Source organism: Lissotriton helveticus, chromosome 4_1 (assembly GCF_964261635.1).
Source record: "Lissotriton helveticus chromosome 4_1, aLisHel1.1, whole genome shotgun sequence".
Taxonomy (NCBI): domain Eukaryota; kingdom Metazoa; phylum Chordata; class Amphibia; order Caudata; family Salamandridae; genus Lissotriton; species Lissotriton helveticus.
Window position 1 is genome coordinate 1,739,663,104 of NC_136063.1, and position 27,060 is coordinate 1,739,690,163.

General features: G+C 44.6%; 1 protein-coding gene across 4 annotated transcripts in view; it reads right to left on the reverse strand.

Moving 5' to 3' along the window:
• CSTF2 (cleavage stimulation factor subunit 2) overlaps positions 1-27,060 on the reverse strand; it is a 315,444-nt gene that overhangs the window by 88,118 nt on the left and 200,266 nt on the right. Inside the window, exons 9-12 of one of the 4 annotated variants that reach the window (XM_078688414.1) lie at positions 25,815-25,877; positions 16,992-17,051; positions 14,229-14,343; positions 10,874-11,364 (exon numbers count right to left, since the gene is read on the reverse strand). In XM_078688414.1, the coding sequence (XP_078544540.1) occupies positions 10,874-11,364; positions 14,229-14,343; positions 16,992-17,051; positions 25,815-25,877 (729 nt within the window). The remainder of the gene's footprint in view (positions 1-10,873; positions 11,365-14,228; positions 14,344-16,991; positions 17,052-25,814; positions 25,878-27,060) is intronic. The other 3 variants (XM_078688415.1, XM_078688416.1, XM_078688417.1) reach the window with 3 other exon arrangements.

Below are 27,060 nucleotides of genomic sequence, written 5' to 3' on the forward strand. Positions count from 1 at the left end.
GATGTGGACACTGGTGACAGGTCACCTGTGAAAAACAAAATCTATCAACAGTTTGATCAAGTCAAGGAAAGCATCAGAGCTGAAGTCAGCAAGATGCTGGAGTTAGGGGTTATTGAACCCTCTGGGAGCCCTTAGGGCCAGTCCAGTGGTTGTAGTCCCCAAACCTCATCCACAGGGGGGAAGAGAGAAAGGAGGTTCTTTGTGGACTATATAGGGCTAAACTCTCTCACCAAGGCAGATGCTCACCCTATCCCTGGAGCAGATGAGTTGATAGACAAATTGGGTGCAGCCAAATTTTTAAGTACCTTTGACTTAACTGCAGGGTACTGGCAGATTGTCATGGCACCAGGAGCAAACGTAAAGACAGCATTCTCCACACCTGATGGTTATCTGTTTACTGTTATGCCCTTTGCTTTTAAGAATGCCCCTGTCACCTTCCAAAGGTTGGCAAACCAAGTCATTGCTGGATTGGAATGCTTTAGTGCAGTTTATCTAGATGATATTGCTGTCTTTGGCTCCACCTGGCAGGATCACCTGATCCAGATTGGGAAGGTTTTATATGCCCTGCAAACTGCAGGCCTAACTATCAAGGCATAGAACAATCAACAAGACCCTGTCCAGGGGCGTCAACGAATGTCAGTAGGGAAGAAGAACAGTCATATAGTACTGATAACTACTCCCGCACCACACAAATATTGTAGAGGTGCTTTTACTGCTATGCGCCCAGAATCATAACAAACCAAATTTCCTTGACAGAAACAAAAAACACCCCGTCGTATGACCCAACTAGGTCTATCACAACACTCCACCTTCAAAGTGTGGAATCACATTCTCCTCAGGAAAAAATGTGTGAAGGCCAAGTGACACCTCACGGAAACACCACCAACGGGGTAACTGGTATGCAATTTCCAGACAAGCCCCTGTCTCATCATCGGTAGTCACCTGGTCCTCAAAGAAAAAGGGGGAAAAAAGTGTCCAAACACAAACAACACAAATATGTGACAAAATGTGAGAAGCAGAGACAGTCTGCTGGTGACAAACATATAACATAAAAAAGGGCATAAAACACACAGCACCTAGTTCCCTTAACCAACTTTATTCATAGGGAAAACGTTTAGATGCTGTATCAGTAAAAAGGCTGGTAGCTAGTCATGCACACCATTACCTAGTGCCAGTGCCAAGGCACCCAAATGCCAGATAGGGCAGGGATCTGTGGTATACTTGGGCCACCTTGTTGGTGGACGTCAAGTGCAACCCTTAAAGCCCAAGATCCAGGCAATCCTGGACTGGGCGGCTCCAACAACCCAGACCCTAGTCAGGGTATTCCTTGGCGGACAGGAGGGTTGTGACGGGATATGGGTCCATTGTGACTCCCCTCACAGAACTGAACTCCAAGAAGATGCCCAAAAAGGTAAACTGGACAGTTAGCTGTCAAAAGGCTTTTGACAGCCATGAAAGAGGCAATTTGCTCAGCAACAATTCTCAAAGCTCCAGAGTATACCAAGCAATTCACTGTGCAGACTGATGCCTCTGAGCTAGGGATAGGAGCGGTCCTCTTCCAGATCAATGATGAAGGCCAAGACCAACCTGTTGCTTTTATAAGCAGAAGGCTTCTCCCCAAGAAGCAGAGTTGGAATGCCATTGAGAGAGAGGCCTTTGCTGTGGTTTGGACCCTGAAGATGCCGAGACCATACTTGTTTGGTACTCACTTCCTAGTTCAAACAGATCACAGACCTATCAAGTGGCTAATGTAGATGAAAGGTGAAAATCCTAAACTGTTGAGGTGGTCCATCTCCCTACAGGGAATGGACTTTGCATTGGAACACAGACCTGGGACTGCCCATGCCAATGCAGATGACTTTCCAGGTTCTCCCACTTACAAAAGGAAGACTCTCTAGGGAAAGTTTAGTCTCATCCTCTTTCGAATGGGGTGGGAGGGGGGGGGAGGCGTGAGACAAAGTGCCCTCTTTCTGTTTGGTTGCCCCCACTTTTTGCTGAACTGCTCATGTACTTTGACTGAGTCCCTGGCAAATGGTACCACAGGTACCCAGGGTACAGGGAAGGCCTGCAAGGGCTGCAGCAATTATTGTGCCACCATTAGAGGCCCTGTACCTTTACACACACATACTGCCATTGGAGGCTGCGTGTTTTGGTGCAGAACAAAGTGAAGAGTGAAGAGTCGACTTAGCATACATCCGTGTGTGCCATGCCTACAACCCACTGCCCTGGCATAGATCAGTCACCCCTCTAGCTAGGAGCACTATAACAGTGGTGAGGGTCAAGGTACATGAGCTCTGTACCCCTACTGTGTAAGTACATTCTTAGACATTGTAAGTGCAGTGCTGCCATTAAGAGTATATGGTGCTGGTAGTGTCATTACAAACACCACAGTACCACAATGGCTGCACTAAAAACTTAGTTATCAAACTTCTCAGCACATTAAACCCACACTGGAATTCCAGTGTGGGATTTAATGAAGAATGCACAGAGATGCCCCCTGAAACCTGACCTAACACTAGTGTCCAGGCTGAGTGCCTACTTTTAGCTGCCACCACCAGACATGTTTCTGGACCCCTGGGTCGCAAGCCTGCTGCTCTGGGGGGCCTGAAACACATCCCAGGACTAGGTGCAAAGCCTCCTCCCATAGTATGGGCCGGCTGGACGAAGGGGAAGCTTCAAAGTCTTGCCGCCTTTGTGAGCTTCCCCAGGCCTTTTGCTTCTCCCAGCAACTGGTTCCCACCGGTTCTGACCCTCACGTTATGCGGTGAGAACCAGCGGGAAACCCAAGTGAGGAAGGGAGGTGTGCCCACCTTTGCCAAACCCACCCCCTCAGGTGGGGGAGGCGAGGTGAAGCACAACTCTGTTGCAGATGGGCGACCCAGCCAACCAGAGTGAGGCATATGGAGGGTGGCATAATAGGGAGTGTACCCACACCAGGGAAGGGACCCATTGGTCCCAACCTTTTACCTACCTGTAACACCCCTCAATCTTGTATTTAGGGGCACCCCTGAACCGTGCCTCCTCAGACAAAAAACCACAAGAAAAAAAGAAGGAGGAAGACCGGACAGCCGTGCCGAAGCTAAGAAGAGGAGGACGCCCACTGCCTAGGCGCCAGCCCAACCGGCCTTTTTCCACCTCGAACCTGTAGAAGCGAAACTCCTATGTGACCTGCAGCCAGCAACCTCAAGAACCCTGAGGATCTGCCCTGCCTTCCATGGAAAACACTTGGTTTCCCATGAGCACCGGATTTGTTCACCCACAAACTCCAGCTCTGGCTAAATTTGCGAGTCTGCACCACTCTGCATTCGAACCCCACAGCCTGAGTTCAAATGGCCCAACCCCACACGGAGGTCTCCCCGGCGATCATGACCCGAGATCCAGTAATCCCTGACCTGCCTCAAGCCTACAGCCGACGCCTGAAGCCTCAATCCGGAAGTATTCTCCCAACCGCGACCAGGAGCTCTTAAGAAGATCCAACCCTAAAAGACATCGCTGCACCAGACGGCCCATGGCCTTGGGTGGCCCAACCAACTGTGTCTAGCCAACACCCAGCTTCCCAACTTACCTCCCGAAGTGGTGGTCGCACCCAGAAGACCTTCGTCCTTGAGCCTGCAGCAGGTTTGTAAACCGGAGAAACAGAATTGAAAGTAACAGGGCACCCAATGTCAAAACAGCACTCTGTACCCAGCCGCCCTAGTGCCGCGGAGGGTGCACCTTAGATGCGGTCTTGAACCCCAATTTGCCCTGAGCTTAAGTCCAGGAACTTTGCTCCCACAATCTGGTGGCCTGCTCGTAAGAAGCCATCAAGAGGAGGCACCCTTTCCCCCATTGGATAACATTGGGCCCCAGCACTTTGCACCCGGCTGCCCTAGTGCCACTGAGGCAAGACAAGAGTGCATCCTTGACCCTGGGGGACCCCTGAGTCTAACCCCTGAAACCCAACTCCCACAACAAAGTACTTACCTGTTAACCGATAACACTATTTCCTCCCATAGGATAACATTGACTGTTAAAGTTGGAAAATCTATAAAAGGCTTTAGAACTGTAACCAAATAGGAAAAAAGCTTTTACTTACCGGTTTACATGAAATATCCCAGTGTAGTATCCAGACATACTACACTTTGTGAGAAAAGTAATCTGTAAAGTAATCTACATGACATTCTATTGAAAAGTCAATACAAAGTATATGTACCATATTTCAAACCATTGCATTACCAGTACTTTTACTGTAACCAAACCAAAGTATATATACACAATTGCAAGTTAAATGGTATTATTACTGCAAAGTATCAATCACTTACCTGTGCCAGGCTTGCTTGGTTCTAGGAAATAAAATAACTAAAAGAACCTTTTTCTACAAGCAGCATTGGTCTGCGTTCAGTCATTTGCAGATTGAGTGTGTACAACAAATGCTTAACACTGCCCTCTGATAAATCCTTACTGCACGCCCACACATCCACAAATAGAGAGTAAGGTGCTATATACTTTTACCTCTGTCTACCTTTGGGGTTCCCTGGACTCTGTATATACTATACCAAAGTGAAGTATAGTGTGCACATAGCCAGCTTCCTACAATGATCGGGGGAGGAGTGGAGGAGGGGGGTAATTGTTATTAAGTCACTATTTATCGGGAGATGGAGAGGTACGTGTTGGGGTACCTCTACCTCTGCCTTTAAAATTGTTCCCTTAGTAACTGCCTTTTTAAAATCCTCTAGAGGGGGAGGATTGATTTTGTGGTTTATAGGAAGATGTGTTGGCATCTGTGGAGGTATTTTTGGAGGCTCCCTATAAAAAGTGAGCAGCAAAAGGAGCCTCTGTTAAAGAGTAACTGTGGTGCCCCCATATATTTAGCTACTTCTGTATCTTTTTCATTTTTTCAAGTGATTCAGCCACTTGAGGACCAAAAAGATGTTGAAGGGGCATTTAGTGTTGTTTGCTGTACTTCTGGTTTAAAACCAGGAGTGTCTTCTGAGTAGAATGCTAATGTTGACTTCTCTGGCCTCAGTATCAACAGCATCTAATGCACACCTTATAGATCGATTTGAAATTAGTTTTCCCTCTTGTATTCGTTCTTGCCCTCACTTTCTATATTCTTCTGGGAGATATTGGAGTAAGTCTTCCATTTCATCCCAGTGGGCCCTATCGTATCTGGCCAAAAGGGGTGGTGCATCCCCTGTAGTTTGTGAATTTGCTTTTTTAAGAGCATTGGACACAACTAAGGAATCTAAAGGAAGCTGGCCCTTCATAAAATTGGGTCAGATGGTGGGAGTTTATATTTTTTATCCACCCTAGGTGTCATAATACGTGCACCCACTGGATCTTTAAAAATGTCCTCAGCATGCCTCATCATACCTTTAGGTAATGATTGCGTTGTCCTATGTGTGGTTCCTAAGGTTTCAAATAAGAAATCTTCTTCCAATGATTCCACTGATTCTTGTGTAAAGTAACTCCATGGTATGTAGCTGCCTCGGCAATCAACTCCTGGTATGAAGTGTTATCATCAGAAGGGGAAGGTTTAGCAGTGTATAGATTTGGGACTGTATCTGTAGGAGGATCTATATTGTAATCATCCCATGGATCTGGTGGTGGTTGTCCATAAGTGTCATCCCCATCCCCTGTATCAGGATCTGTACTCGGAGAGCTCTGTGGTGTGATGTACCACTAGAAGGCCATCTAGACAACAGGTACTGTTGAAGAGTGTGGAGGGGGTAGGAGAAATAGGGTGAAGAGGGCTAGTAGACATGTCCTTCTTCTTAAGAGGGATTTTATATACAGTGTCTATCTTTCTTAGACATTGTAAGTGCAGTGCTGCCATTAAGAGTATATGGTGCTGGTAGTGTCATTACAAACACCACAGTACCACAATGGCTGCACTAAAAACTTAGTTATCAAACTTCTCAGCACATTAAACCCACACTGGAATTCCAGTGTGGGATTTAATGAAGAATGCACAGAGATGCCCCCTGAAACCTGACCTAACACTAGTGTCCAGGCTGAGTGCCTACTTTTAGCTGCCACCACCAGACATGTTTCTGGACCCCTGGGTCGCAAGCCTGCTGCTCTGGGGGGCCTGAAACACATCCCAGGACTAGGTGCAAAGCCTCCTCCCATAGTATGGGCCGGCTGGACGAAGGGGAAGCTTCAAAGTCTTGCCGCCTTTGTGAGCTTCCCCAGGCCTTTTGCTTCTCCCAGCAACTGGTTCCCACCGGTTCTGACCCTCACGTTATGCGGTGAGAACCAGCGGGAAACCCAAGTGAGGAAGGGAGGTGTGCCCACCTTTGCCAAACCCACCCCCTCAGGTGGGGGAGGCGAGGTGAAGCACAACTCTGTTGCAGATGGGCGACCCAGCCAACCAGAGTGAGGCATATGGAGGGTGGCATAATAGGGAGTGTACCCACACCAGGGAAGGGACCCATTGGTCCCAACCTTTTACCTACCTGTAACACCCCTCAATCTTGTATTTAGGGGCACCCCTGAACCGTGCCTCCTCAGACAAAAAACCACAAGAAAAAAAGAAGGAGGAAGACCGGACAGCCGTGCCGAAGCTAAGAAGAGGAGGACGCCCACTGCCTAGGCGCCAGCCCAACCGGCCTTTTTCCACCTCGAACCTGTAGAAGCGAAACTCCGGTGTGACCTGCAGCCAGCAACCTCAAGAACCCTGAGGATCTGCCCTGCCTTCCATGGAAAACACTTGGTTTCCCATGAGCACCGGATTTGTTCACCCACAAACTCCAGCTCTGGCTAAATTTGCGAGTCTGCACCACTCTGCATTCGAACCCCACAGCCTGAGTTCAAATGGCCCAACCCCACACGGAGGTCTCCCCGGCGATCATGACCCGAGATCCAGTAATCCCTGACCTGCCTCAAGCCTACAGCCGACGCCTGAAGCCTCAATCCGGAAGTATTCTCCCAACCGCGACCAGGAGCTCTTAAGAAGATCCAACCCTAAAAGACATCGCTGCACCAGACGGCCCATGGCCTTGGGTGGCCCAACCAACTGTGTCTAGCCAACACCCAGCTTCCCAACTTACCTCCCGAAGTGGTGGTCGCACCCAGAAGACCTTCGTCCTTGAGCCTGCAGCAGGTTTGTAAACCGGAGAAACAGAATTGAAAGTAACAGGGCACCCAATGTCAAAACAGCACTCTGTACCCAGCCGCCCTAGTGCCGCGGAGGGTGCACCTTAGATGCGGTCTTGAACCCCAATTTGCCCTGAGCTTAAGTCCAGGAACTTTGCTCCCACAATCTGGTGGCCTGCTCGTAAGAAGCCATCAAGAGGAGGCACCCTTTCCCCCATTGGATAACATTGGGCCCCAGCACTTTGCACCCGGCTGCCCTAGTGCCACTGAGGCAAGACAAGAGTGCATCCTTGACCCTGGGGGACCCCTGAGTCTAACCCCTGAAACCCAACTCCCACAACAAAGTACTTACCTGTTAACCGATAACACTATTTCCTCCCATAGGATAACATTGACTGTTAAAGTTGGAAAATCTATAAAAGGCTTTAGAACTGTAACCAAATAGGAAAAAAGCTTTTACTTACCGGTTTACATGAAATATCCCAGTGTAGTATCCAGACATACTACACTTTGTGAGAAAAGTAATCTGTAAAGTAATCTACATGACATTCTATTGAAAAGTCAATACAAAGTATATGTACCATATTTCAAACCATTGCATTACCAGTACTTTTACTGTAACCAAACCAAAGTATATATACACAATTGCAAGTTAAATGGTATTATTACTGCAAAGTATCAATCACTTACCTGTGCCAGGCTTGCTTGGTTCTAGGAAATAAAATAACTAAAAGAACCTTTTTCTACAAGCAGCATTGGTCTGCGTTCAGTCATTTGCAGATTGAGTGTGTACAACAAATGCTTAACACTGCCCTCTGATAAATCCTTACTGCACGCCCACACATCCACAAATAGAGAGTAAGGTGCTATATACTTTTACCTCTGTCTACCTTTGGGGTTCCCTGGACTCTGTATATACTATACCAAAGTGAAGTATAGTGTGCACATAGCCAGCTTCCTACAATGATCGGGGGAGGAGTGGAGGAGGGGGGTAATTGTTATTAAGTCACTATTTATCGGGAGATGGAGAGGTACGTGTTGGGGTACCTCTACCTCTGCCTTTAAAATTGTTCCCTTAGTAACTGCCTTTTTAAAATCCTCTAGAGGGGGAGGATTGATTTTGTGGTTTATAGGAAGATGTGTTGGCATCTGTGGAGGTATTTTTGGAGGCTCCCTATAAAAAGTGAGCAGCAAAAGGAGCCTCTGTTAAAGAGTAACTGTGGTGCCCCCATATATTTAGCTACTTCTGTATCTTTTTCATTTTTTCAAGTGATTCAGCCACTTGAGGACCAAAAAGATGTTGAAGGGGCATTTAGTGTCGTTTGCTGTACTTCTGGTTTAAAACCAGGAGTGTCTTCTGAGTAGAATGCTAATGTTGACTTCTCTGGCCTCAGTATCAACAGCATCTAATGCACACCTTATAGATCGATTTGAAATTAGTTTTCCCTCTTGTATTCGTTCTTGCCCTCACTTTCTATATTCTTCTGGGAGATATTGGAGTAAGTCTTCCATTTCATCCCAGTGGGCCCTATCGTATCTGGCCAAAAGGGGTGGTGCATCCCCTGTAGTTTGTGAATTTGCTTTTTTAAGAGCATTGGACACAACTAAGGAATCTAAAGGAAGCTGGCCCTTCATAAAATTGGGTCAGATGGTGGGAGTTTATATTTTTTATCCACCCTAGGTGTCATAATACGTGCACCCACTGGATCTTTAAAAATGTCCTCAGCATGCCTCATCATACCTTTAGGTAATGATTGCGTTGTCCTATGTGTGGTTCCTAAGGTTTCAAATAAGAAATCTTCTTCCAATGATTCCACTGATTCTTGTGTAAAGTAACTCCATGGTATGTAGCTGCCTCGGCAATCAACTCCTGGTATGAAGTGTTATCATCAGAAGGGGAAGGTTTAGCAGTGTATAGATTTGGGACTGTATCTGTAGGAGGATCTATATTGTAATCATCCCATGGATCTGGTGGTGGTTGTCCATAAGTGTCATCCCCATCCCCTGTATCAGGATCTGTACTCGGAGAGCTCTGTGGTGTGATGTACCACTAGAAGGCCATCTAGACAACAGGTACTGTTGAAGAGTGTGGAGGGGGTAGGAGAAATAGGGTGAAGAGGGCTAGTAGACATGTCCTTCTTCTTAAGAGGGATTTTATATACAGTGTCTATCTTTCTTTTGGAGGATGGGATCACTAGTTTTGTTGTAATATGTCTAGTGTCTGGATTTATATACAGTTCTTTCGGTTTTGGATCCAGCTTTTCATGAATGGTTTCCAAAATTGGCTCTGGAGGCTTTTGAAGAGTATCTTTTTGTTTCAGTGCCGACATTTTCGGTACAGAACTGCATTTGCCTTTTTTGTGTTTTGGGGACAAAGCTTTACGTGCCGAAGCTGTGATATCTCGACTCAAGTCTGACCCGGAAGGCTTGACATGAGCTTTCGGCGTCGAACCGGAGGGCAAGGCGTTGGAAGCAGAGTCTTGGTGCCTACCATGGCCGGATGGAAGTGGTGGCCCAAAAGCCTTATTTTTGAAGGAAGCAGGTTTTGTGGGTAAAGGGGCTTTCGTACTCACAGCATCTTGACCAGAAGGAACGTCCTAATCTCCAAATAAATCTCCAGCTCGGAATCTGATCTGGACAGAGAAGGGCTTTTCTTCCTCCGCTGTCGAGGCTTCCTTTTTTTCCTGCTCAATATATCTGAAGGTATCAGCCAACTCTTCGATGCTTTGTCGCTGAATTTCTTTCCGTTAAACCCCCGGCAGTCTCAGAGGGTCTTTTTCGAGCAGAATGAGGGACAGGCGTCGCATTCTTCTTCCTTGTGCTTCGGAGACAGGCACAAATTGCAGACTTTGTGATGGTCGGTGCGCGAATATTTGGGATGGCGCCGAGCGCAGAACTGGAATGGAGTCCATTCCAACGGCAGATGTACTCGATGCTGATCACTCGAGTGGAAGTGAAAAAAAAAAAAACGGGATAGGCCCGAAGACGGCTGTTGGGAGTTCTGTTGATCCAACTGCGATAGTTTTCAGATTTTTGACACACAGAGGATGGAAAAACACGTTTGAAATCATACTGAAGAGGGTACAGTGGGTTGCAAACCGAAGGGATCCTGAGGAGCAGTCTCGTACCGGAGCACAGCAAACCACGTCCAAACCCGATGGCGGAAAGAAAACAATGGAGTTAGTTTCCATGCGCATTATCACTGAAAGGAATCACCTCCTTGATTCGTGACTAGAAAAGACTTCTTCGAAGATAAACAACGTTCAAACATCCGGACCCAACAGTACATGGCAGGAGTATGCAAAGCATGTGTATCTACAGCACACACGCCTCAAAATGCGTATTTTATAACATCGGTGCCCATGGGGGGGGAAGAGCATGGATACTCGAGAAGAAATCATATGGTCTTCAAAGGCAATACCTCAAATATAAGGATGATAAGTTCACTTTACAGCTTAAAACTTGAAGAGGAGGACTCTTTTTGAACTGGAGAAATCTCTCACCACAAAAAGGGTAAATTTTGACTTCCTAAATAAAATGGGGGAACAAAGCTTAATATTATCAATATTTAAAAACACAAAGTAAGTAAAACAAAAATATATTAAAAAAATTAAAACAAAACGGCTCAAGGGAGGGGGCAGCCACTATGAAGACAACAAAGTCACAGTTACGCAGACCAAAGAGTAATAGTTAAAGCGCGTTATAAGGGAATTCAGCAAAAATCACATATTAATTCTGTTTAACATCTAGTCTTACACACATGCTAATTCCACACTTGCTTCATACAGACATTTACCTCTATTGTCCATGGGAGGAACTCCTCGATCCATCATAGGACCTCTGCCATCTCCCATCATTGGCCTTGCGTCGCCCATCATTGGCCTTGCGTCGCCCATCATTGGCCTTGCGTCGCCCATCATTGGCCTTGCGTCGCCCATCATTGGCCTTGCGTCGCCCATCATTGGCCTTGCGTCGCCCATCATTGGCCTTGCGTCGCCCATCATAGGCCGTGTATCTCCCATCATTGGCCGTGTATCTCCCATCATTGGCCGTGTATCTCCCATCATTGGCCTGTTTTCACCCATCAATGGCCTGTTTTCACCCATCATTGGCCTGTTTTCACCCATCATTGGCCTGTTTTCACCCATCATTGGTCTGGGTTCACCCATCATTGGTCTGGGTTCACCCATTGGCCCTCCTCTCATTTCATGTAGAGGTGGGCCACGGTGGTCTTGGCCAGGAACTTGATGCATAGGCTGACCCTGATGCGGTGGCCCCATGAAACCTCTACAGAAAATAATAAATGGGGGGAAAAGGCAACAACCACTGTTTATCAAATATTTCACTCAAAGAGAGGCAATGCAAAGCGGTTATACCCAATAACAATATTATTGAGATACATCAATGTCAAAGCATAGACCGCTCAAACAGACTAAGTTAATACTCCTCAATTCTAAACCCCATCCATATGCAATGACAAAGGCACAGCTAACTACCTCAGCACGGGAAAAACAATGCTAAAACCATAAGATGGTGTTAAGAGGTCCCTACTTATATGTGTTTCTTGGCCTATGTGCCAACTGCTTGCCCTGCTGATCAGATCTTCAAACAACTAACCACCAGGATGATATTTAATCAGGGTTGGGCCTGTGGAGATTTATGGAGATGGATGGTTGGGCTACTGAATTAAGGGAAGAAGAGTACAGATGGTCCTGCAACAAGGGAGTAACTTATTAGGTCTCGCCTAGGCAGCGCATGAGCTGTATTGGAGAGAAATGTAGAATCTAGGATATAGGCTTTAAAAAAAGTCATCTTTTCATTGGATCCTATTACTGTCCTTCAGAAATGCTGGCTTACCATTGATGAATAACCGTAGTAGTCCCTCTTTTTTGTTCTGCCCTGGAGACTGCCCATGCTACATGAATCGTTTCACTATGGGCCATATGTTTCCCTCAGGGCACAACTTTGTCTTTTGCTCATTCCTCATTGCTGCTCCCAGTTCACTTAATCTCATTGACTATCCCAGAACACCTGCCGCCCCTCACCGCTTGTTTGTATTCGGAACAGCTGCTCTTCGCTCCCTCTCTTGGGCTGCAGCTTCCCGCTACTCACTATGCCCCGCCCCCCTTTAACAGCATGACGAGGAAGATGGCATTTTTAAAAAATCCAGCTACTGCCTTGTTTTTGTTGCAGTTTGTATACAACGCAAAGTTGAACCAAAGGTATTGAAGCACTTTACATGAGAGTTTGTTACGTTACACAAGGACACATTAATTTTCAGACACAGGGATGTTACCTGGTAAGCGCAGAAACCACAGGAGCCAACGCAAGACTCGAGACCTAGTTCCCCAGTTAAAAGTAGGCAGATCTGCCACTACGCCACATCCCCAGTCACCGGATCCATTTTTCAGCACACGTGCCTTTTGTAACTCCATTGAGCACAAACACTTGGGTTGGGTTTTTTCGTTAATGAGAAAGGTGGACAGAAGAATGGGTATAAGCACTGCGCCTTTTTTCCTCTCATTCACTAGTTGCGTACGGATTCACAGCAGCACTTGGTAAAGAATCCCTGCAACCTAGTGACCCGTATAGGTATATATATATATTCACCTCCAAACAATTATACTCGCACTCGTCCAGGAATGTTAAATTTAGCAGGTTTTATTTTATCATTGTGCCATCACAGCACACAGCGTAACAACCTACGCGTTTCGATCACTAGATCTTGGTCACGGTTACAAACATTTGTCCTACTTCTCTATTAGACTTTTATACCAGTTGTTCATATCAGCATTATTATGATGCATTATTGTTCTGGTAGTTACTTTTTACCAACATTTCATTTTTTCAATTTTTTTTCTCACTTTTCGCATGGCATGATGTAGTGCTTAATTACATTTTCTTATGTCTGGCAAGATGTTTGAAACGTATATTAGTCACAGTTCATTTATAACCCAAGTATTCATGACTACGGCGCTACTATCGCTTAAAGCAAGAATTTCTCAGCGACTCTCTGATCAATATACGCATTTTAACATATTTTGTTACCTTGCGTGTCAGTTATTTATACCCATGTGGCAAAATACTTATGTATTCGCACCTGATAATTGCAGCTCCCGCTGGGGCCAGAACAAGCCTGCTTCAGCAGTGGGCCTCTCTCCACGGCTGTGCAACGCCGTGAAACATACACACAGTTCAGGTAGCACCAATAGCGAGGGAGGCCACAGGAAAATTCTTGAAGTTCATTATGTAAGTGGTCGACATCTAGCCAGCAAACACCGCATCTGAGCACAGGCATCAAGTCATTAAAATTGCCAGACGCGTTTCAGGAATTCATTTCCTTTCTTCAGTGGCATGCAGGTGAGTAATGGCCAGCGGGAGCTGGAATTATCAGGAGGAAATAGTGCACGGCGGCAGTACCAGGGCTCAAACCGGCACGAAGTTTGTGTTGGCAACTGCAAAGCGGGGTAAGCACAGCACGAGCGCAGAGCACCAACCCACTCGGTTAATATTGGTGAAGAGACTTTAATGATTAGCGCACCCACTGGGGTAATACTTTAAAAGACAACAACATCCAACAGGCTGAGATGCAGCCGCGCCTACTGGGCGGGGTGATTGAACTTTATAATCTGCTTGGTTGCAGCGCGCTTTTCATTACTCACCTTTGAGTTTTTTGCAGTCACTCCACTGGGCTACTTCTCTTTCACGGTCCTAGGTAAACTCTGTATAATGCTTCTTGGAGGTTTAACAGTGCATCCAAATGGTTTACTTCCTCTGATTCTACTGGGTGAGCACCATATACCACAAATAACTCATGGAAGCACATGAACAGTGGTTTCTATGGATACTAATGCCCACCCCAAAGATGGCACGTACCTGCATGTGCAGCTGCATCTATTCTCACACTTTCAGCAATATCTACGATCCGGTGCAGAGACACTCAGCACACTGTGCATTCAGCATGTCAAATCTCATAATCCTAGTCATATCCCATATAGGCCAAATCACAAACTGCACTCTTTCAGCCAAACACTTAAAGGCGTATGAAGTGCTGCGTAATTATTGTAACCGGATCATCCACAAAAGTGCTGTAGGCCTTGCAAGGGGTATGGAAAGTGCTATATAACTGGCAATAAAATATAATACAATACCTGGGATCATCTTTGATTAAGGTAGGTCCTCGTGGGTCGTTTGGGTTATCTCCCAATAGGCCTCGAGGAGGCACATTTGAGACTGGTGGCCCACGCTGCAAGGGAGCTCTGGGGTCTGGCAATATACAAAAAAAAGCATTATCAAACAAAGAAAACCCCACTGCAAAAGTGGCATGCAAATACAGCGTAATACAGATCTCTTGCATCAGGTGTATAGCCGACCTGCCCCCAGAAGATTAATGCAAATTATCAATGCGATAAATTCATTAATTAGGAATGTTTCTTAGGTGAGGGAGTTGTTGTAAATGTCTTAACAGAAGCCTTGAATTAATATTTCAATTGTGCGATTATATGGACAAAGTCTGCAGGCCTAACTGTATTGATGGAAAAGAGTTCAAGTTCCTTTAAGAAGCCTATTTAGGGATTTTGTGGTTTTCCACGTTAGAGCCTGCAGGCATGCAATTGGTCTCCGGGTACCTTGAAGGTACCAAGCATATAATGTCAGTAGTCGATGTTTGAGGAGTTAGATCCAGTCTGTGATAAAGCATTAGGATATTTCATTTATACTCTGGTTATCTGCGAGGAAACATTTGTGAATGGTTTAAAATGATTTGAAACACAATTGTTTCACCAACTGTATATTGTGTACATGGATTTGTAATCATATGCATAGTTTTAAAAAACTTTTGTGCATTAAAGTTCCTTTCCTTTTTTAAATAATAAGCATTGACTAGACGGAGACTTAGAGTATTGCAATTTGCATTACTGAGTAAAAACACCTCCAAGAGGGAGGTACTATAATTAACTCAATAGTCTAGGACATAAGTGGCCTGCTTGGTTTTTAATTTCGGGTGACAACATTACAGCAGCCCCTGGACGCCGTAGGTGAATGATCTCAATTGACACAACTGAGGCCCAGTAACCCCTAAATGAAGCTATACCCAAAAAAGCCACACACAAAAAAGTGGCTTCTCAGAGCAGTACTCTACTTAAACCATCATACATTTGCACAGCCGGAATGTCAAGCAATAGACTTTGATCACATATCATTACATTTAAGCCCGGACTAGTAAACATGAATACTGCTTATACATTTCACTCAGCTTACACCTTTTTTATTCAATCAATCTCATCACTTCATTCAGTTGGACATTATCTACTAGCGTACAGCCAGTTAAATGCTTGGCAGCAACAAAAAGTATTCCTACAAAACGATTTGATTTTAAATCATGGATCCAAATGTGAGAACAAGTTGGTATGACAGAGGGCTTCAAAGATAGCACAATAGCTTTGATACAACACATTCTAATTGGCCAAAAATGCTACCGAAAGTTTATGCCAATCTTATAAATGATCTGTAAACTTAGCACTCTAATTTACTATAAAAAACATAATTCAGAAGAAAAAAAGTACAAGTTTGCTTTGTAACTGAACTTGAACCAAAAAGTAATGAACGTCAGTGTGAACTCAGATCCTGCTTTCGCTTCTCACGTGCTACAAAAAGCATCAAAAGTAGGTTTTAATAGCTGTAAAAATACACAGTGCAATAATGATTGAGCAAACCCTAAAACCTTATAACACTGAATGCCCCATGCAGTCGTACAACCCCCCTGAATTATGAAATGGAAAAGACTATAGAACGTGTTTACTATTACAACAAACTCAGCCCTCCTATTCTCAAACAATCATGTACACATAGTTCCTTAAGTTAATTTAGATTGAATCAACATCATTTGCAAAATCCGCCTTTCATATTCATTGAGTTCTAAAACCACTACAATGATCCAGGATATTGAGAGCTATGTGATGAACATTATACACTACGGACTGCAACAAGGACCTGGGTTACTCGAATGAAGAGAGTCACATACGTTACCTGTGATCTCTTTCAGATTAAATACCACTCCAAACTTAAGCTGTACCACAGTGAGTCTCAAAAAGGTATTTCTTATAGAATGGGATTTCTATTGTATTGAATGAACAACAAACACAAATAGCACTCTAAATTAGCTTTGAGGACAACATTTTGTGTATGGCCGCTGCAAGATGATGTTTTATAGAAGTCACCAACTATAAGAATATCAACAAATAATGCAATATAGCAAATTTAAAAGCAATTACATATTCTATCAAAATTAGCCACACTATGATCCAGGAAACCAATAAAGATTATTTGTTACAAAAACATTCTTAAATGCACTCAAATTGTGCTGCTACATTTCGAATAAAGGAACTGTGACTAACCTTTAACATGATGAGGCTGTGGTGTACAAATCAAGCTACACCCACCAACCCTGGAGCATACTTCCTTACAAGCATGACCATAGGCTATGGTAGTGCTACTGAACAGGAAACGTTTGCATGAGCTCTTGGTTACATTATTGAAGGGTGATCAGGTCTAAAAGTACAAATGTAGGAAATGCCCCTTACACTTTAGTTTCGCTTTCACCATTCCCAAAACTGACTGAGTGGAGCATAACCAAAAACATAATCTGGGTATGCAAATACAATAAATAATAGCCCTGATACTTTGAAATCTTCAAGGTTAAGTACTATATAAATTCAATAAAATCACAATGTGTTTAGTAATACTGTAATAAAAACATATTGTTGGGGAGATCGTGAAAACACCCAGAATAAGCGAAGCCTAAAGTCGTTTTTGTTAATTCTATACTTCAGCTGAAATCATCATTTCAGTCCATGCCTCAAAGATTTTGGCACGAAGGGTGCACACAACCAGTCGAAGACATCTGCCACGGATACCTGGAACTCGTTCCATGGATGCCGATCTGACAGGTCCCACAGGAGAGTGCTGCAGGCTCCCTTGGAGAGTAGGGAGAGAAAAAAAGAGTGCAGTGATACAAGTGGTCAACGCACTGAAAGCCTGATATTTTTCATTACTGCTGACTAGGAAGGGATGGAAAAGCATTATGCATCATTAGTTTCCATGCACTGTAGAGAGTGACCGTAATCCTTCAAAACCATGCGTTAGACACAAGGAATTATAAAACAGGAAACAGGCAGCATCCTGCTCAAAGTGAAGATGGCACATGACACAACAGAAAATGACTATACCCTGAGAGAGGGAAAATGAGTTTGCCATCTTAGGATGGTACCCTGCCCAGTAAATTATGCTTCCCATCTGCTCTTACATAATGCTCTTAAAGGGAGGTCAAACACTGAATCTTGCCATTCCTTGGGGGGGGGATGATGCCTGCAACAAAAGTAGATGTCTAAGAGGAAAAGTCAATTTTAATGAATGGCTTTAGGAAATGTCTAGTTTGCTAAAATTACACATAAAATGGTGCTCTGTCAGGTGGGCAAGGGGGTTTCCAAGCATATATCACATGAGATCAGGAGAGTACTACTCTAATTATAGAGCCACAACAGAGTGAATGCACTAAGCAAACACTCAATGTGGTAACCTACTTATCCGTGCCCTCCTTCATATTAGCATTCACCTTCAAAGTGAGACAAATTTGGCTTATGCATGTACATCCACACAGCCCTCAAGTGTCTTTACTGCTTGAATATTGCATTCCCCAGACAATCACTTTAGTATCTGGTTGGATTCAACATTAAAAAACACGGGTTGAAGTTGCTTGAATGATTACGGAGGAATTCTGATGATACGAAGGGGCTTAGGAGTTTGAAGCTTACGTCTGCTACACGTGCATATGGCTCCTTCATAATCCAATCTCATTAGAAGCCAAAACGCAAGCATAAGAGATTCTAAAAACAATCTTTACTGCCATTGCACAACTGCAGCGAATAACAAAATAGGGTTTTCATTGCTTCAACAACTTAAGGAAGCAGCAGTTTAGCTGGTCGTCCACCACCTGGCCTGGGTTTCTAGGGAACTGAGCACTGTGGTGGAATTGAAAGTCATTGGCCAAGTCTCAACCTCTTTCCCCCTGTGTCTTTTGGATCTCTGGAGACCAATAGGAGACAATATTATGTGGGTGGTGCATTACAGTGAAATCAATCAGCTACTTAGACACAAATCTACCAATTTCGTTAAACTTACATGAAAGGTTGTCACACACTGGCAGCAGAAATCCGTGGGAATCAGAATTATACTTGTAACCAAAACTCTCTTAGGAGTATTCATTAATTTCAATGCAAAACAGAGTTGTCTGTTTTATCTAGAGACAGATTCATCAACCAAGCTGCTGGGGTATGGGCAAACAAGAAACAAAAATCCACACTTCAAAGGGGCATAGAGAGTTGGCAGTAAATAAGTAGAAGAACAGAACCCTACATGCATGCACATGTGAGGGATATGAGGACACCTGAAAGCTACCCAATGTAAGAAGAGATTGGACACCTGGTGATCCAGAGAAGTTAAGCATTTAGGGAGGATCAGACTAATGGGTTTAGGTTAGACAAGTCACAAGATGATAGGTATAGAAATGATGTTAAAGATTACATATGGGAGAGGGGAGACTGTACATGTGGATGGTGGAAGTGGCGAGTGTAGAAATGCATATACTCCTGTTTAAGCAGGTAGATGTATGCATTGGTGCAATGCATATTAGACTCCAGCTACAGTCCTGTGAATTCAGTTTTCACAAAAGCAACACACTACAGAATAGAATTTGGAGTGGAGCTGTTGGACTTGGGTCGACATCACCATGCTTACTGTCAATACACAAAAAATGTACTTCATGACCATATCCCACCACTAGAGGGCAGAATAATGCACAGCATGTGACCCTATAAGTTCTCACTACTAAAATGGAAATTATGCAGAGACCTAAAGCTGATTGAGGACAGCCTGTATAAAGAACCTTTTTCTTTTTAAGTAGATCTTTGATTTTCTCTCATCTATTACAATACAGCTTAATAATGCGCAAAATGCACAGGGGGCTGTCCAAACTTTTCAGTAGTTGGAGTTAATTCTGGTGATGTCAAAAACTTCCCTGGGCCCACAACACTACCACAGCCCAGTAGCACATGTAGAGCAAAATCATAGTCTTGCTCGAAGAGTTGAGCCATCACTTTTACAAACTGAGAAGCAGAGTGGGAGCTTCAATTGTCCTGAAAATGGTCCCAGTGTTCCAGCTGACATCAACGTGTCCTTAAAAGGACATTGACTGGGAGCATATAAGAATTGTTGGATGAGAACCTTGTTGTTTGATTGATGGGATTTTAGGTCTTGCATTATTGGTGTGACAGCTTTTATTCTGCCTGTGAGCTATTTTTAGGGATGTCACTGTTTATTCATAGTGGTACGCAAAGGCCAAAGCCCCCACATTGGTGACCTTTGCCAGCCTTTAAAGCGGTTTAGATGAAGTTAACCACTGCTAAGCGATTCTGAAGTTCCCTGAAATCACCCAAACCAACCCTATAGAATAACAATACCCACAGAGCCAATGTGAACAGAATTGTAGGAACTAGTGCTAAGGAGGTACTATAATGATTGGATTTATATCTCGGCCCCCAAAAGGGGCTTGCACCATATGGATTTTTGTATATCTTTGTTATAACAGTTCTTTTTTACCTACCTAATAAGAAAGTCCTACTCCTTTGATGATGTAAAGTCAGTAACTGACTGGAAATTGATGTGATTGAGAAATGTGTATTGTGTACTACTGAACCAGAGTTTCTACCCATCTCCACACCCAACTAAGTGTAAGCATTGACTGCTCACCCTCAGTGCTTTCAAAAAGGCACGGCCTAAAGGGATTTACTTAGCTGTCCAATTGAAGTGGTGCTGTGTAAAGCGCTCTGATACCCGGTTTGGTTTGGGTCTAGTTCACGCTATATAAAACTCTACAAAAAAAACAAGCATTGGAAATGAAATGGGTCTCGCATTAGAAAAGTTGGAGCTATTGGTTTTGTAAATGACAATTTTTTGTATGTGTTGGTCTTGAAAATAGCAAAATTAATAGCTTTGTCATTTACAATGCCAATAGTTATAACTTTCGCAAATGTGACACCTATAGCATTTGTAATGCAACATGTTTTGGATTTACGTGACTTAGATGTATTGATATTACAAATAACAATGCTTTTAATTTTTTTTAAAATAATTAATACTTAAATAATTTATTTAATTTGTAATGGCAATAGTTCACATTTTTGTAAATAACTTTTGTGAAGATTATGTTCAGTGTTTTTTATTGTGATGAAAATCCAAGAACAGAAGTGAAATATTAACTTCTTTTTGTGATTTGTAATAAAGCGTGAAAGCTTGAAAACAGCTTGAAACATTGAAAGAACATATTTGAACCAGTGATGCTGTGGTTGCGCTGAGTGATGCTGTGGTTGCGCTGAGTGATGCTGTGGTTGCGCTGAGTGATGCTGTGGTTGCGCTGAGTGATGCTGGGGTGGCGCTGAGTGATGCTGGGGTGGCGCTGAGTGATGCTGGGGTGATGCCGAGTGGTGCTTTGGTGGTGCTGAGTGATGCTGGGGTGGTGCTGAGTGATGCTGGGGTGGTGCTGAGTGATGCTGGGGTGGTGCTGAGTGATGCTGGGGTGGTGCTGAGTGATGCTGGGGTGGTGCTGAGTGGTGCTGAGTGGGAGATGGGGAGAGGGAGAAAAAGGAGAGGAGGGAGAGGGTAAAGAGAGGGAGAGAGGAGAGAGGAGAGAGGGGGAGAGAGGAGAGATAGAGGAGAGAGAGAGGGGGAGAGAGGAGAGAGACGGAGATGGGGAGAGAGGAGAGGGAAGAGAGGGAAAGGGAGAGAGGGAGAGGGAAGTGAGGGAAAGGGAGAGAGGGAGGGTAAGAAGAGGGGGAGGACGAGAGCGAAGGACGGAGGGGAGAGAGAGGGGAGGGAGAGAGAGGAGATCAGGCAGAGGGGGAGATGGGGAGAGGGAGAAAAAGGAGAGCAGGGGGAGGTAAAGAGAGGGAGAGAGGAGGGGGAGAGAGGAGAGAGGGAGAGCAGAGGGTGAGAGAGGAGAGAGAGAGTGAGAGGGAAGTGATGGAACGGGAGAGAGGTAGACGGAGAGAGGGAGAGAGAGAGTGAGGGGAGGGTGAGAGAGGGAGGACGAGAGGGAAGGAGGGAGAGGAGACGGAGTGGAGTGAGAGAGGGAGAGAGAGGAGAGCAGGGAGAGGGATAGAGGAGGAGAGAGTGAGAACCATGTTATCGACTCCAGCACCATGAAATACCAGGAAGGCACGTTTGGTTTAGGAGCTTGATGCATAATAAAAAAACATAAATGGAAGCACTCCTCATGGAAACGGGGAACCTTACAGGCTACATTTTATTTGGGGTCAGGAACTGTGAATTAAGGGGATTCCGCCATGCAACATTACACTGTAGAAGTTGTGAATACAACGTAACTGGGTGTAGGCAGAGAAATTAGGTCAAACAAATGATATTCCGGAATACACTTCAGTCTTGAATCAGAAAATTTACCATGCAAGTAGTACACTGTAAATAAACATTTAGGATAAAGCTAAGTTTGGCAGGCACATTTTTGCTGAGCAGCCGAGTGCTTTGCAGTGGTATGCTCAGTGTGAGGCAGTACAATTTACACAGCGACTACAACAAGCATTGGGGTGTATTAGTCAAACAAAGACGCAAGCACAGTGTGAGGGTGAGGGGCAACGCAGGGGGGAGGATTACAAACGCCATGGGAGAGGGGAGCAATTGGAGTGCGGTGGAAGCATCAAAGGGCTGGGAATGCGTGGGGGGAAGGGGCGCAACACGGTGAAATGGAGCAAGCTGGCAACATGTGACGAGCCCTGAAGTCAATGCAAAGGGCATCCCAATTACAACCCAGAAGCACAGGATTCTGCAGTTTAGGTAACAACTTTCACAATAAACCTCATGAACAGAAGCGTAATGGTAACCACAAAAGAGGCGTTTTTGTAACTTTCACTTCTTCCGCTTTTCCTCCTAACGTGGCCCCTTGTGCTCGAATAATAGTTTTAATTCTGAAATCTGCTTTCCAGCAAAGGGCGTTTCACTTTCTGATAGGAAATTCAGAGGGCAGTGTTTCCAGATGTGAAAACAATACGCATGGCAAAGCGTTACACTAAAAAGCTCCGAAGGCAGGGTCAGCAAAGATAGTGCAGGCAGAAATAGAAAGCATATGGGTTATGGAAAAAAAAAAACTACAGTAAGCGAAGTAATGGTATTATGCCCGATCTGCGAGTGGGAGTGATGTACATTAAAGAAACCTGAGGCACCACAAGACATGATATATTAATGAACGTGTTGGTGTTGAAGATAAAATAATATAGACATTTACAAACAGTAGTATGCAATTATTCCACTTGGTGGCACTACCTTTTGTTAAACTCTCACAAGGCGTGTACGACTCTTCAGTCAAACTGGCCAAGCACTAAGTTAGGGGGGAGGAGAGAGCCGAGACACAGAGACAAAGTGAAAGCACGGCCGGCCGGCCGTGAATAATTAGGGGAGGAGAAGCTGCTAGAGGCACCACGCTGGGGAACAGATGGCTGGCTTTCAGGTGCACGCGCTTTTTAGGTGAATGCGCTTGCGCATGGACATTGGTTTTCACGGGCACAGCATCAAATGGCCCGAATTAATGGGGCGAGGGGTTTGCTAATGTATGTAGCATATGCGCCCATGTTTTATAAATGTCATTATAGCTACTCAATGTTCTGCCCTCACAATGATGTAGTTCTTCTGAGTGGTCTCTGCTGAGGCTCGAGCCCATAGATCTACTGGCTGCAAGCACCTCCCACCAGAATGTATTTAAGTGCATGCGTGACCACAGACGCTGTAAATTTGTGGTATCATGTCCAGTTCCTCAAGAGTTATCGTGGAGTCATGCTTGCTTCGCTGTTCCAGACCCCAGTTATCAAGAGCCCGGCACTAGACGCAATAAACACAATAAAATACATGTCCAGGATTCAAGAGCAGCGCTGCGTTGGACAGTTTTATCTCAGACCCAATAAAGACGTCCATGCGGTCCTTTTATTTTTAGCCCAGCCCTTTGGTCAAGCGAGTGTAAAGCGTCAGAGCTGAAACATGTATTGCGAGAGATCCTGTCAAGTCGATTGCCTTACATGTGTGAAGCCCTGGCTTAGACCAAGTGTCTCTGCAGCACCGGAGGCAATACAGGAATGGCTAGAGTTTCAGTGCAGGAACCAGGTCAGTACCTGGGAGTGAAATGCAGAGAGCAGAGCGTCGAGAGCACATCAAAGCATACCGTGGGAATGGAAAACAGCTGGTGGCCAAAGCAAATGAAGCTGCGACAAGTTCACTTGAGACCCGCGTGGAGATAGTACATTTAGTGCTGTTCTGTTGGGAATCCTCCACCGTTATTCTTTCTCTAAACATAGTACATTTTAAGCTCTGGGAATGGCATTCTAACAGCAAGCGCGCGGTAGGAAGGGCTGCATGAAACAAGCATGTCTGAACTGCTGGCCAATTCACAGATATCACTGAGTAGGTGCGACTTACTTTTGCAGTGCTACTCGCTTACTCCAGAAGTCCAGCCAGGAAGTAACTGCGTACCACTGAACTGCCAGTAATCACACATTCACGCGTCCATACTGCTCGATGCTTTTATTAAAACGACTGCTTGTAATCCACATATAAGATACCCCATAAGATTGATTACTACACACACAGTACTGTACCTGTTCGCTCCCTCTCGTCCACCTGGCTGTGCTGAAGCCTGCTGACTGATTTGGGGTGAGGGGGGGGGAAGTGAGAAGAAGGAGCTGGGAAAATCGACAATGAGAGAGAAACCAGTGCAGCGCCCGTCAGCGTTCATAATGTATGTCAGGATTATTAAACAAGCAAAGGGGGGGGGGGGGGGAGTGCATGGGACAGAACAGGCACCCTGTGAGAATCGCACGCGCTGTCATCCTGATAGTTATGTGAATTTGAGGCCCCCACACATTAAACAGTTTGTGGACTTGCAAGTGAGAAATACTACAACTCCCAGAATGCACTGTTTTATTCAATCAAAGCCTATGACTGGAAAGAACGAGCTCAACTAGTTGTTTGCTGGCCTTAGGGCTGCTGTTTCTCTAAGACCGGCAGGACTGATAAACACAACCACCCCCCTACCCTCATCAGGAAGGGAAAATATTAATTACGAATTGTAACAACATATCACTAATACCAAAAGCGCAGCAGAATAAGGCAGCGCGTTATTCACGCCCCGAGGAGAAGAATTCTCCCATTGAAACCAACCCATGGAACTACTGATTAATTAAGAGAAGTCTCTCACTGGTTTCACGAAATATATATATATCACTGGAATGTCAGAGAACGCAATTAGCCGTTAAGAATTCAAGTAGCGTTAAAGCTGCATATTTAATACCACACATTGAAGCACGCACTTGTTAGGAAGTTTTCTAGTTGCCCTTGGTTGCGTGCAGGATAGAGTAGTATCTTTGCAGTACCTGGGAAAATAATTCCCAAAATGTTGTAGGGCACTTGTAAGGAGTACGGGGAGAGTACGGGACACAATGAAGGGGAACCACACTCAGCCTCATTTTTCAAATATTCACAGCTTTGAATATTATCATTGCATGCAAATCTCGGAAAGGAAACCAACCGCACAGCACTGGCAGATAAATCTCTTCGACATAATGCATTTTCCACGTCTTGCTCAGCGTGGGAATATGTAGAGTGGTTTAGTGCTACATGCGCCAAAGTAAATAAAAACACGTTTTATTTGTATAGCGCTTCATGTGTCTACTCACTCAAGTGCGGGAGTAGGAAATTCAGGGCTAAGAGGAAGCATATGAGTTATGAAAAAAAAAAAAAAACACAGTAAGCGAAGTAATGGTATTATGCCCGATCTGCGAGTGGGAGTGATGTACATTAAAGAAACCTGAGGCACCACAAAATATGATATATTAATGAACGTGTTGGTGTTGAAGATAAAATAATATAGACATTTACAAAAGCACGGCCGGCCGGCCGTGAACAAGCCTTTGATGCAGCAGGGGGCAATTAGGGGAGGAAAATGGCTGGGCTGAGGCAGAGCGCAAAGCCTTTGATGCAGCAGGGGGTGGAGCGGGAAGGTGCTGGTGGCACCAAGCTGGGGAACAGATGGCGAAGACTGGCGATTTGATGCTGTGCACGTGCATTTTAACTCATTGCGCTTGCGCATTGAGCTAAAGTCGCACATGCACAGCATCAAATCGCCAGTAAATCGCCAGTCTAGTTAAACTCTTGTTTAAGCCCCTTTAGTCTCGCTCCGCTCAATGCGCATGCGCATTGAGAGGCGAGACCTAAAAAAAAAAAGTGCATCAGTATTGTGGCCCTTGGACATCAAAGTTGAACAACTACCCAGTAACCATGGACTGCCCTGGAGCCTCAAAAACAGCCTCAAAGATATAAAGAAAAATCAGTCATGTTGCATATTGTCCCTGGGGTAATTACAATAATGTAAAACCACAGAAAGAAAAGGACTTTCATTGGGTTAGTTCACAAACCCTCGCTCTTTGACGACCAGCATTGTTTTCGATTAAAGATATCACAAAGTGTGAATGGAAAATATAGAACCAAGTAACTCCTAGTTACATAGAACACTGAGCCTCCCTAACATTTTGAGGTCCAACTAGTAACTTTTCATTTAAAGAATGAAAACTAATAAGAGGTTATTTAAATGGATTAAAATCTCTAAGCTTGGAATGGCATTAGTTTACCTGGTCCTCTGTCCATAGGCAGCGGTCCAACTGCTGGAAGACCAATCTGAGGTTGGAGACCCCCTGCAGAATTAAAATGGTAGTGAATTCAGATCCCCTTTGAGTAATCAAAATCACAAGAAGTTACCACTATCACTTTGCAAAGGATATGTTCTCATGATATCAGTCGTAATATCAACACACTGAATAACTGAGAATATGAAATAGTGGAAAGGAAAAATTATAAACACTACATCGATTCAAACTTGATTTTAGTGGTGCCTAGCCTATAGTATGCCAACTTCATTGGCTTCAGTCCCCGAGTATGTTAAAGGTAACATGACTTGGAGCTTTCTCCATTCTTAGCAATCCATGTTTTCCTGTTTATCTGCATTAATAAGAACATCCACATAAAGGCGTTTCCGGTGAGGTCGTCAATTAATCTAATATTTGTTTCAGGTCTTTAATTGACCACTCTTAGCCACCATTAAGGTAATTTCTTAGGGAAGAAGCACTAGCAGCACAATTAGGTACACCCCCCAATCCTGATACAAGAGGTAGGGACTCAAAGGCCAGCTTGGTTCTCTTTCAGTATATTTACACTTCGCAACATGATTCTGAAATAGTAAAGAGAAGTAATACATTGATAATTTGCTAGCTGTTTTCCTCAGACATAGGTGGAAACAGTAGACTAAAGATGTGAAGTCGAAGGGTTACACCTTGCATTTCAATGCGGATTCAATAAGCTACACTGTGCACAATTCTCAGTCCTGTGTCTTTATTTAGGTAAATCCTTGATTGCTTTTCAACAATCGCTATGGTGCCAGCTGCAAATGTGGAGTAGGTGGCACCAGCCTTAAGCCTTCCTGATTACACCAAGCACTTCCACCTGTTTTGTCATGAGAGAGAAGGTTGCTCGCTGGGGATGCGGACACAAAAGCATGGATCGTTCTACTGCCCAGTAGCTTACTACTCTGCCACTTAAGACCCCGTCCCTGCAGCCCTTCCGTTGTGCTTCTGCCCGAAGTGGCAGCGGCAGCTCTGGCAGCAGAAGTCAGAGAATGTCATGTTAGCACAACCCTTGATTCTACATGTTCCACATGCAGTGGACACGTTATTGACAACTACCAAGACTCAACACCTGACAAACGCATGTCTCACCAGGTGCGAGTTGACACTGTTGGCACCACACACTGCTATTAAGAGGTGCCCCACTCTGAATCCTGTCTGCCTACTACCCACTGAATGTGACAATGATGACCCCACA